We start from the raw sequence: 12794 nt of genomic DNA, 5'->3' as shown, positions 1-12794 counted from the left end.
CTGCTGACTACTCAGGTTTCAAACAGCTGGGTAGGGGAGCTCAGCACTCTTTAACATATGGTATCACTGAGCAATTAATCTACAGAGGGAAAGTATGGAAGGACAACAGAGAGAGGTAAAAAGAACTGGCAGAAGGGGTCAAGAAAGTGAGAAATCAGCAGAAAAGATTTGAGGAAGAAAGAAGGCTACTTACAGTAACACCCATTAATTTCCCAGAAGACAGGTGCAGGGGATATTAATCCAAATAAGAGAGGTAAGCTTTGCCAGTTTTCAGCTCATGCTACAGCCAAAGCTCTGCATATTCCACCCAGCCAAAGGCTTTTAGATGTTTCCCATTACAACCGAGACAGGGCTGGATTTTAATGGCCAAGTTGCGAAGGAGGAACCAGCCTGTTACTCACTACTAAGTGGCTTCCAACCCAGTTCAACATTAAGTATAAAGACTTTTGATGGTTTTTCCTCATAAATACTTGGAAAGACATACAGGGGCAACACTTTTTTTCTGGTGTGAAACAGTAACAAACTTAAAAGCAGTGAATATTTAGCTGCTAAGCACCTACGTCTGAGTTCTTTCCTTAAGTGTGAGTGGAAAACGACATTTTTCTTTAATAGGACACATTCTTGTTATTATAGTCACTTGAGCCACTTGCCAGAAAAATTTAATGAAACCCTTAATATGAGCACAGAGCTTATTTCTTTAAGAGCACAACACATCAAAGTGAATAAATATAGCCTGACTGTCTTCACTTGTTTAACACTTAACTTATTGTATTTCATTCACCGAAATATCCATGAATTGGATAAATACAAGCATGAACTACAGAGAGGAACACAAAGACAAGCATTGCACTAACTACTGAGCACTTACAAGACTTTTCCTGTTCCTATTTCAAGAGATTGCTGTGTTGTCATGAAGCACAATGAAGCTATATTAGCTGCTATATCCTCAAACTGATGTGTAAACAATGATGTGTAAGTTTGAGGTGATTTTTTAAAGTTATCGAGTTTGTTTTCTATGTTATTCGTTATTTATTGCTAGTTTGAGTTTCTAATTGCTGTTTTAGTTTATGTATTGAAAGTCTACTATTTCATATATACTATTAATACTAGTTTTTCTAACATTAAGTATTTTGTTCCTGTCTTATCTATATTCTAGTAATGAGTCTTAGTCCAATGCTGGTTTCTTAGTTCTACATTTTGGCAAATCCAACACTGAACCAGTTTCACGAAACTTAGCAAGCAGTTTGCTAACTGTAGCATGGGAGATGGGTGGTCTCGTAGGGTGTCTTGCATTGAAATCTGCTGCAATGACTGCGTTCACCAGATATCAACACAATTTCGATCCACTCCTCACGTGTTAACCTCTTCGACATGTCAATGGCTGTGAACAAAGAGAAACTTGTAAATAACTCATGAAAGAGTAAAGTTACGTTGAAACCAAGCACACCATTGTTTTTCTTGTGACATTACCAATAAGTTTGATGTGTCACATGGCCCTCTTTCTATTGAAAAGTTGTATCCAAGATGGCCGACTTCTAAATGGCCACCATGGTCACCACCCATCTTGATGAGTTTGCCCCCTCACATATACTAATGTGCCACAAACAGGACTTTAATATCACCAACCATTCTAACTTTGCTAGTTTTGAAGTCCAGTTATTGGAGATGACTGCTTCCACGACCACTTTATGTGTGTTGGTCTATCGACCGCCAAAATATAACAAGTGTTTTATTTCGGACTTTCCCGACTTCTTGGGTTCCGTTCTTTTTAAATATGATTCCATTCTTATTCTTAGTGATTTTAACATACACATCTGTTGTAAGAATGACCTGCTTGCTAAAGACTTTCTTGCTTTAATGGACTCTTTTAACCTCCTTTAATGGGTAAATGAACCAACCCACGTTAAAGGCCATATTTTGGACTTGGTCTTTACGTATGGCCTGGATATTTGTATTAAGGATATAAATGACGCTGGGATTTCAGATCATTTTCTAATTTCCTTTGATATTGGCTTATCTGCCGCTGGACTGCAGCCTGGAGCACTTTCTCGTCCGCTACGCGTACTCAGCTCTGAAGCTGTGTCAAAGTTTGCTGTGTCTTTTTTAGATTTGGCGCCTATAATTCCTGACTGCTGCTCAGTTCGCTCATCTGATGGTTATGCTGATACTTTGCTATCATTATTTTCATCTATCTCTGATTTGGCTGTACCTGACGACTGTTCTCTCTGTTCGGTTGATGGTTGTGCTAATATCCTGTTATCTGTTTGTTCTTTTATTCTTGATTCTGTTGCTCCCATCAAAATGAAGCGCCCTAGAGCCTACTCTCGTTGCTGGCTAAATGATACTACACGTGCCTTATGACGTGTCTGTCGCCGTGATGAGAGGAGGTGGAAAAAAGATAAACTTCAGGTTTCTTATGATATGTTATGGACCAGCCGCTCACAGTTTCAAACTGCTGCTAGAATGGCTAAGGCATCTTTTCTTTCCAAAGTCATTTTGGCTAATGGTCACAACCCTCGTATGCTATTTAAAAATTTTAATTCTGTTGTTAATCCCTGTCCTGATATGCCTTTACTGTATTCACAAGCTCTTTGTGAGCGTTTTCAAATTCTTTTTTTAGATAAGGTTTCATCCCTTAAGCTTTCCTCTTCGTCTGCCTCTTATCCTGTCTTTTCCTCTGAGTGTAATTCAACTTTTCATCAATTTGAGCCCGTGTCGCTTTCGACTCTGAAGCAGCTGGTTGATCAACTGAAAAACACCAATGCTGTGTTTGATATTCTCCCATCACGCATTGTTAAGGGCTGTTTTGATGTAATTGGACCGAGCATTCTATTCTTAATGAATTTTTCTCTACTCTCTGGATGTGTCCCACTGGCCTTTAAGCATGCTGTAGTCCAGCCTATTCTGAAAAAAAAAGAATCTTGATTGTTATGATCTTTTGAACTATCGACCAATCTCTAAGCTTCCGTTTCATTCCAAGATCCTGGAGCGACTAGTTCTTTCTCAGCTTCAGGCATACTTAGACGCGAACAACATTGCAGAGAAATTTCAGTCTGCCTTTAAGCCACGGCACAGCACTGAAACGGCCTTGCTTAGAGTTCTCAATGACCTATTTGTAAGCACTGACTCTGGACGCTCTGTGGTCCTGGTTTTTTTGGACCTTTCCTCTGCTATTGATATGGTTGATCATAACATTCTTCTACTAAGACTTGAGCATACTGTGGGTATAAGAGGCACTGCCCTCAACTGGTTTAAATCTTATCTTGCTGACAGGTCTTTTTCGGTTAATTTGGGCAACTTCTCATCTTCCTCGGTACCTGTACACTGTGGTGTGCCTCAAGGATCTGTATTAGGCCCTATTCTCTTTTCGCTATATCTGCTCCCTCTTGGAGCAATTTTTGAGAAGTCTAATTTTGCCTTTCATTGCTATGCTGATGATATACAGATTTATTTTGAGATTACTGACGATCTTGCTATGTCTTTTCACTATTTTCGTGAATGCATGCGTGAGGTTAAAGGTTGGTTCAAGAGTAATTCACTTGTCCTGAACGAAAACAAAACGGAGATCGTGGTGTTTGATAGTAAAATCCCCCGTGACCAACTGTGTGCTGCTCTGATGCCTTTTGCTAGCTCTCCTTCTGATTATGCCAGTAATTTGGGCATACTACTGGATAGCTCGCTTAAATTTGACAAGCAAGTGTCTGCTGTTGTGAGGTCTAGTTTTAATCAGCTGTGCCTCATTTCTAAGGCTAAGCGCTATATTCCGCACATTGACCTGGAAAAACTCATTCATGCATTCGTGACTTCCAGGTTGGACAACTGCAACTCTCTTTACATTGGCCTTTCCTCCACCCTTCTCGTTAGATTGCAGACTGTCCAGAATGCGGCGGCACGCCTTTTGACAGGTAGCAGGAAGTTTTCTTCCATCACTCCTGTTCTTGCTGGCTTGCACTGGCTTCCAATTAAATACCGTATTCAATTTAAAATATTACTTTTCACCTACAAAACCATTAATAATTTGGCGCCGAGCTACCTCAATGAGCTTCTCAGGTTACACACTCCTGTCAGAGCACTTAGATCTGCTACCCAAATTCTTCTGGAGCAACCTCGTTCTCGGCTGAAGTCTCGCGGTGACCGCGCATTTGCTGTAGCTGCCCCGGTCTTATGGAACAACCTTCCTGCTGCTATTCGGGCGTCTGACTCTATGCCACTGTTTAAATCACGGCTGAAGACTTATTTGTTTAATCTTGGCTTTCCACCTAGTTAACACTTGGTGTGCGTTGGTACATTTTTATCCGTTATGCTTGTGTACTACTTTTATATCTTACGATTGTCAAGGTTTTTATAATTGATACGTGCCAGGTCCTTTCTCTTTTCCCTCCCATCTCCCTTTTCCTATTTTATTTTTGTCAAGCACCTTGGTTTTTTAGTGTGCTTTATAAATAAAGTTTATTATTATTATTATTATTATTATTATTATTATTATTATTCCCATGTTATTACGGTGTATCCATATAAATGGCCCACCCTGTATATTATTAGTAACTGTATTAGTCTATGTTGCTGTGTTCGCTTGTCCCTGATTTCTTATTCAGTAATTTTCTTCAGGTCTTTGTTAGTGTCCTTTAGCTATTGCCTGTTTTATCTTGAAGGTTTGTTTTCTTTTGTGTTTAATTTTAGTTTTACTTCCTGTCTTCTCCCTCCTTTGTGATTCTGTGCTTCTCCCTGATTGCTTTCCCCGGTTGTTTTTCTGCCCTCACTTGTGTCTCTTTCTCTAATTAGTGCTCTGTATATACATCCTCCAGTGTCTCCCACATCTAGTTTATCTGTTAGGTTCCTCTAGCTGACCTATGTCACTGTGCATCTTGTGTTTTTACCTTTTGGACTTTGTTAATGCGCAAATCTCATCATCAGCCTTGATTAAACAGATTGCTCTTGTTTGTTACTCCTTTGTGTCCTGCATCTGGGTCCTCTCCTAATCACTATCTCTGGCAGATAATAGAGAAGTTGGTGGAAAAATAAATGTCAACTTAAAGGTATTTCAAGCAAATTAGTTCATTAGTTGATCAGTTTAACCAGACAAATATTTAGATTTCTTATAATTTATTTAATAAGGTTAATAACATTTTGATTTTCAAATGGTCACACAAGTAATAAAATACACAAATCTCAATCATATAAATGTAACAGCAACTGCAATACATTATTATCATATGATTTGTCTGTTAAGTATCTTTGACAGCCCCTAGAGTAGCGTACTGCAAAAACACTAAATATGAGAGTGCATGAAAGGAAAAGCAAAGGCAGAAAGGGACATCCAGTTATTTTAGCTTCATGGAGTCAGTTATGAGTGATAAACTTTGGAAAGTTTTAAACTTAGAGTAAGCAGGTCATGGCTGTGGTCCCCTCATTTTTTTAAGGAGGTGGACTGAACTTCTGCAGAGTGGAATTCGCTATGATGCACCGACTGGAGTAGGCAGATATAATCAATAGAATTACATGAAATGGCAGCCTGAATCACACCACACACAACCACTGTACTGAAAACCCTAAGGGTTTGTTTATTTAAAGCTCAACTGCCCTGACACAGAAAAAGTTGTATTGCTTTATTTACTGTACGCGCATGATTCATGCAAACTGAAGCATATGCTGCAGAGGCACGACAGGCACTAAGATAATTTTAACGTTCTATTCCACCGTGTAGTTCAGAGGCGCCTCAGTTAATGAGACTCAGTCTGTCTGGTTCTGAGTCTGACTTTCAATCCACCACCCACTGAGTTCACATATTAAAATTATACCACTGGGGAAGAGTTCAGTCAGTGGAAAACAATGTGTCATTTTCATCCATATCAAATGATATGGATACAAGAAGAAAATCAGAATCAGAATCAGAATACTTTATTGATCTGATTGTTATCTTTGGGGATATCCGTTGTCATTAGGTAATTTAAGGGCGAAGTGATGTATCATTTGCCTCATCGGGACCTCCTGACGCATACTAATACCAAAACAGTTACACTTCATTTCACAAATTCTCTCTGCTCCCAGCAATACCTCAGTCAGAATTCAGTTTACGAGTTAAAAGTGCAAACATAGTTGTGAATATCAATGTGAGAAAATGTCACTTGTGGTATCACAGGAAATTTGTTAAGTTACTTTCAAGTTTGTTTTCCACCCTTGACCGGTCCTTGTACTGATCATTATCAAATCTCTGTGCTGATGTCTTCTCAGAAGTCTGCATTATAATTACTTTAAGCAGCCTTTATTAGAGATAATGGACCTTCAGAGTTCGATCACATTTAATTACAACTGACAATTTAGGCTCTAACTATATCTACACTCTACCTGGGAAAGAGAATATCAAATACAAGAACGACTGCTTCCATGCGTTGTGCATTTCATTGAATTAAATGAGGATTCGGGGAAATAGATAAGAGTTAGTCAGGAGAGGGGACACAAAAGCAGAGGTGTGGATATGAGGCCTAAAAAATTGTGCAGCAACATCAAAGCATGGTGATGGACAAAAGCATCTGAACCGTACAGATTTGGTATTCTCATTAAAATCTGCCAAAAGTTTTAAGTCTCCCCACTTTTCTTCAAACCTTACTGTGTATTTGGATGTGTATGTGTTTTTGCATTGATAACTAATATATGCAGTATATATGGACACAAACTGGACATGTTATGACACAGAGCTGACTTTAGAATGTGTCATATGAATGATGATGGTGGTCTAACTTCTAACGAATACATATACATCTTTCATGGGGCTAACAGGATTGAACTGTGCATTTGGAAACCACAGCAGCTGCAAGGTTTCACATCACACTGGTTTAAGTTGAATTATGGTTTAGTCCCTGGTTTTTCTTATGTCACAAATCAAGATTGCATTTACAAGTCACAAACAAAATTCCCACTCTCAGCAGATTCATCTGAAACAACCTTCTGCTATTTGATCCTGAACATACTTCAATCTGCACAACAAAGGTGAACAAAAAGACGTCACTTTGATTTTTGAGTGAAGGAGACTCTGATGTTTATGGCAACAACAGGCAAGAAACATCTCAGTCTTGTATATTCCCGTCTGTGCATCTATTCTTGAGCAGATTGCATTACTAAAAAAAGATTTAAATGCAACTTGATACATGATAAAATTTCGTTTACTTTTGGTTCATTCTACTTAATTGTATCGTATAATCCAGTTTTGTATAATTTTCCTGATACTGTGTCCATCTCATGTAACATTTTGTGCATATTACCAGTGCAGCTCTCTCTTTATGCAAGTAAAGGCAATTTAGATGTGTTCTGACTTGGAAGCCTATTTACCATTTCCAGAGAGAGGGCGTTTGTTTGCATGGCACTAGGGAGAGCCCTAGTGGTAAAATACTGAACTACAGATTTAATGCATTATTTTTGTACACACACACACACACACACACACACACACACACACACACACACACACACACACACATACAAAAGGCAACAGTGCCTGGCGCTCATGCTGGTACACAAAACATGACGATAATAAAATATGACATACACAAGTATTTTTGTCAATAAGGTCATATGAACAGAAGCACTGTATTATAGTGAATTAACACAAGTCATTTGACCTTGAAACAAGAATATGCTAGCTCTTTAGTTATGTTAAATTTATGTTAAAGTTCAGAGAAATTTCTGTAAAAGTCTGTAATTGTTTTTTAAATATTTCATCTCAGATTCTTCTGTTCTGTTTTGGGACCCGCACCTGAAAGCATCTCTGTGGTAGAATGTATATTAGGCTACATTGCCAGAAGTGCTTGTTAATATTTCTGATTTTAGAAAAGCAAAATGACTTTAACTCCATTCCCTACAGCTGCTGTAAATATAGCCAACAAAGACATACACCTGAGTCTCTAGGTAATTTTACCTCATTTTTTCAACAAGAAAGGGATGGTTATAGGCAGGGCTGCACACAAGTGGTCCGCAGGAGCGCATTCGGGGTCAAAATAAAAGACGCGCACCAGATAAGAAGTTGGAACGCGCGTTTGCATACAGTATGATTATGACTGTTATTAGTACTGAAGGAAAATAAAGCTACATTCAATCCGCCCTGCCAGTGATATGATTCACTGCAGCTCAACTGTCAAAAATGGTATGTGTGCAAAGTCAAACACTATATGTGAGTAGAGTAAATTTGAGTATGCTCACCTGTCAACATGACAGAATAGTTTTTGCTGCACTGGTACCTGTCACAGCTGTAGCACTTTCAGTGGCATCAGAATGGCACTTTGGGTCTTAGCTCATATAATCTCTAGCTACTCTGATGGGTGTTGAGCTTGCTGCAAACTTCTGCAGTAGTGTCAGAAATGACACTTTTATTCATGGACCTGAACTGGCAGGTAACACAAACAAGAATATGCTTGCTCCACAGTTTGCTGATGTGTTACAGAACCGAGTCAGGTCAAAGAAGTCTTTGACAAGAGACAGCTTTCTATATTATAAGACACATTACTTTTTAAATATTTGCTTGAGTTTATGCAAGTTAAGGCCTGTTGAAGCTTTCAATTGTTGCAGGTGAATTCACTTATAGTAATATGCCAAGTGTGCCCCAGAACCCTGCTCATATACTATGTATCTCTACTAAAGTCATGCTGCCATACAACAGGGGTTTCCAACTCCAGGCCTCAAGGGCCGGTGTCCTGCAGGTTTTAGATCTCACCCTGGGTCAACACACTTGAATCAAACGATTAGTTCATTACCAGGCCTCTGGAGAACTTCAAGACATGCTGATGAGGTAATTTAGCCATTTAAATCAGCTGTGTTAGCTTACGGAGCTTATTTCTTCTACGGTATTCAAAAATAAGCAACTTACTTACAGGAGAGATATATTTCCTGGCAATATGGCAATCATGGATGTGGCTGTCATGCTATTTGAGCCCAAAAACTTTTAAAATGAAAGAAAGCTTCAATTTTGTAATCAGTTGCGTAGTGCTGCCTCTGGTGGCTGCACACAGCAAAAGCTGTTGGCTCACAACCATGCAGTCTATGAAAACAAGTTACTTTACACATTTATAACCATCTGTTGTTTTTCTGAATTACCATCAACCACGTCTGTGTCTCCATGTTAGCATGTCTTACGGAACATGTAGTAAATTAGGATACCAAGATAACAACTACACACATGGTTACACAATAAGTTGCTCTGACCGCTTCGATAATGCTCGACAGGTAAACTGATTTTCGGGGTAAAAAACGATGGAGGGACTGATTTGCTCTCCAAATAAAACCTTTTATTCCATTTTAATCATCTGGGCTAAAACTTCTGTCCCTCTCAATCATTCTCTTCATCTCTCTGTCAGAGTAATATGAGAGGATCATTGAATCTAACAAGGTCAAACAGATGAAGAGAAATAAGAAACCAGCCTGGAAGAAAAAAAAACACTGATTTTTTTTTAATAGATTTAGTTCACTTTGCATTTAATTTTAGAGAATAAATACTCATCTTTTTTCAAATCAAATAATATCCTAAAACCCCTTTGTTTCATATCACTAAGTTTTCTCAGATATCCAGCATGAGAATGTGGAAAGGTCTTCACTTCTGGTACTCACAAAAATGGTTTCACTGTATTACCTACAGCTTTTAAGACACAAGTGCTTGTCTGAATAATCAGTAAAATTAATAAAAACAAGCAGACAGTTTGTGTTGAGTTTAGGACAGACAAGATTTCTTCATTACTACATACACATCAACAGGGATGAGTATAAAATAACAGTTACTGGAAAAGAAGGAGACTTTTTAAGTAATCATGAGGCAAAAAGGCTAAATTCATCCAGGATTGCTGAAAAAGCAATACTGCTCTATAAAAGGAAACAATGATTTGAAGGCATCTTCACTCTTTATGTCACCACTGACTGTTTACCCACAACAGCATTGATCAGAATATAATCAGCAAAGCATTCCACGTGAATATCAATAAAAGTAGGCAATCTATACCATCTCAGTGTGTATACAAATATATTGCAGCATCCCTGGTGTAGGCCTACATGCACTCATCTTCAGTCAGTCCCACTTTCAGTTCCCGTGCAAGCAATTATGCATGAAGAGTTCAAACTAACCTGCTAGAGCCTTTCATGCCACAGTGAAATATGAGGAAAGAATTCCTTCAATGGGAGTTTTAAACATTTGTTTTGGGGCCTAATATGGTGTCCTAACATGAGGCTGACAAAGTTCATAAAGATGGCTAAATTAAACCCATCCCATTAGAAAAGTCAGCAGGATTTCTTTTCATTTTTCTAGAGAATAATCGTGACCGCCTTTCTTCTTGTCCTTGCTAAAATAATTGTAATAAGTGTCCTTTATACTATTCAAGGCTTGGTCTTTTATTTAACCTGTAAATTTATATACTATATATCCTGTATTTACTGGGCCTGGATCACTATCATTAATACTCACATTTTAACTTTCAAGGTTGGCAGACATGTTTTATATTGTTATGTATGACCTGGCTTAGTTTCATTACATATGAAAACTTCCCAAAAAAATGAAGGTAATTGTCTTCTATAGCATGACTCCAGGGCACAATGATGATCCACAGTGATATGTTCATCTTGAACACTGTTTCTGAACCATGACACGATGGCTTGTGCGCTTAAACCTCTGAATGGGAGCGGTGATGCAGAACCTCATTATGTGTCAGTACTTTAAACAAACGTGGCATTTTATTCATTAAATGTGCTCATTGAGACCATCGAGATGCTTTAGGGGCAGTAAACAAGCATATACTCACTATCTTTATAGTTGAACTTCACAAGAAACGATGCCGATACTACTAGAAGTTAAGAGACTGGATTTTGTTTAAGGATTTGAAATTGTAGAGTAGGTGTGCTGAATCATCGGCAAATGATAAAGTATAAAAATCCAGCTGAGCATATAAATTTGACTTCAAAGTTGTTCATTTGGGTTTGCAAAAGCCAAAGTGTTTGTGTTTTCGACATTAAAAAAGCCAAACATATGGTTAAGTATTTGACAACAGTAATATACTATAATAACCACCTATTACTGTTCAAAGGAAAGGTCTCTTAATGCTAACCAAGTGAATTTACTTTTTGAACACCCAACAAATACTGCAGTCATGAATGATTCTCTCACTTTGCATACACGGAGATATACAGTTCATCGGTCACATCATCATGGATGCATCGTCATGTTAACTTGGGTTAAACTGAAAACACAAATACCCATTCACTGTATTTAAACCATTTCTTAATTTAAAGAAACTAGTTTAAACTAAATAAAGAAAAACAATATTAGTCCACCAAAGATAACAAGCATTTGTTGTTATTGGTGTTATTATGTGATCTGCAAACAAACATTAAAAAGCGATGCACTGGTTTGATATTGTATGGATTCGGATATTAGCAGATATTGATCGAGCCCATCTTGTTCAAGCTAACGTTCTATAAAAGGAGATTAGATACACAATGTCCTTATACTGTACATGCTCATATACACTGTGGTTTATACTTACCCATCTGACAGGAAGAATTTGGTCCTCTCAGTACAGACAATAACCCTACGGGGTTGTCTCTTCTCAATTAACTCTGATTACCAAAAAAATTGAGATCATGGGAAAAAAAGACATTTTCCATATTTAGCGTCTCCTATTGACATATCTACAGAGAGATGTGTGTACTTACTTTGGACATCATCAACAGAGGATGGCAATAATCTTTTGTTCATTTCCCTAAAGTCAGGAGCTAAAAAAAACATCAATGGTGTATGAAAAGAAATCAATAAGTGGATCATCAGTGGATAAAGAACATCAGTCTGTTATAGAGTACAAACATCAAAAATCTGTCCATAGGAATGCCACCACTGTGTGCATGTCCTGCACACATGGGAGCAGAATCAAACCTAGAACTCAAACATGTCATTCTGCTTCTTCGCTAGCTTTGCCACCTCCTGTCGGATCGCTTGCACAAGTGCAGAGGTGGAGAGGCTGCTCAGGGGCATACTGTCCATGTCCTTCAGCACCTGGGGTAGACTTTGCTGGGATGATGTGCTTGGGGCAGGTGGTGGCTGCTCCAGTGTCTGGTTATACTGCAGAGGCAGCCTGGTGGGGCTCCCCTGTGGGTAGCGAGGATGAGGAAAAGCCTCTACGTACCCAGGCAGGGGCACCTGAAAAACAAGATGAACAGGACATCAGAAATACAGAAACATCATTACTACTGCCCACTAAAGATGACTTTGTTAGAAGACAGAATATTCGTTAGTTTTCCATCTTGCTGAGTGAACAGTTTCTCTTGAACCACTAATTTAATAGAATGGGTGATAACGCAAAATATACAAAAAATGGACCAACGTAACAAGGAAAGTAATGAGTGTGGAGCTCTACAAAAATATTAAACTAAGATGCAACTTGATTCAAACATTGCTTCGAACAAAAATCTACTCTTGCATGAAGACACAAATTTTAAGTGTCAGCATTACACACCACAAAACTAAAAAAAAAAAAAAGGGAAAAAAAGCAAACAGTAAATTTTTTAAAAAGGTGTTCATTTAAGAAATGTGCTCAACTACCCCAGTGTTTTGTTGTGTCCACTCAACGCCAGCCATAAATTCAGTTCAGCAAATGGTTTCTAAATGACACTGGTTCTGCAAAAAGACACTGCATGAATGCATTTGGTTGAAACAGGCAAAGAGACAAGAAAAAAAAAAAAGACAAAAAACATTTCATACAAACAGGGAGAGTGCAGGGAGGGAGGGACACATAGGCCACACGGGTTGCAATAACACATCTAACAAGACA

At 38.3% G+C, this 12794-nt stretch overlaps 1 protein-coding gene across 4 annotated transcripts in view; it reads right to left on the bottom strand.

Annotated features, from left to right (window-relative positions):
* Nucleotides 1-9409: 9409 nt before the first annotated feature.
* kiaa1549lb (KIAA1549-like b) overlaps nucleotides 9410-12794 on the bottom strand; it is a 65812-nt gene continuing 62427 nt past the window's right edge. For 3 of the 4 annotated variants that reach the window (XM_085452864.1, XM_085452865.1, XM_085452863.1), the window contains one exon: nucleotides 9410-12163. In XM_085452864.1, the coding sequence (XP_085308990.1) occupies nucleotides 11900-12163 (264 nt within the window). In that variant the 3' untranslated portion in view covers nucleotides 9410-11899. Of the gene's footprint in view, nucleotides 12164-12565; nucleotides 12641-12794 lie in introns of all 4 variants that reach the window. The other variant, XM_085452867.1, reaches the window with a different exon arrangement.

Source organism: Copadichromis virginalis, linkage group LG1 (assembly GCF_057382275.1).
Source record: "Copadichromis virginalis isolate Kocher_CV1m ecotype Utaka linkage group LG1, C_Virginalis_male_GT1.1, whole genome shotgun sequence".
In the NCBI taxonomy this organism is placed as follows: Eukaryota; Metazoa; Chordata; class Actinopteri; order Cichliformes; family Cichlidae; genus Copadichromis; species Copadichromis virginalis.
Note: the sequence above shows the minus strand (reverse complement) of the source record. Positions and strands in the feature narration are given on the sequence as shown.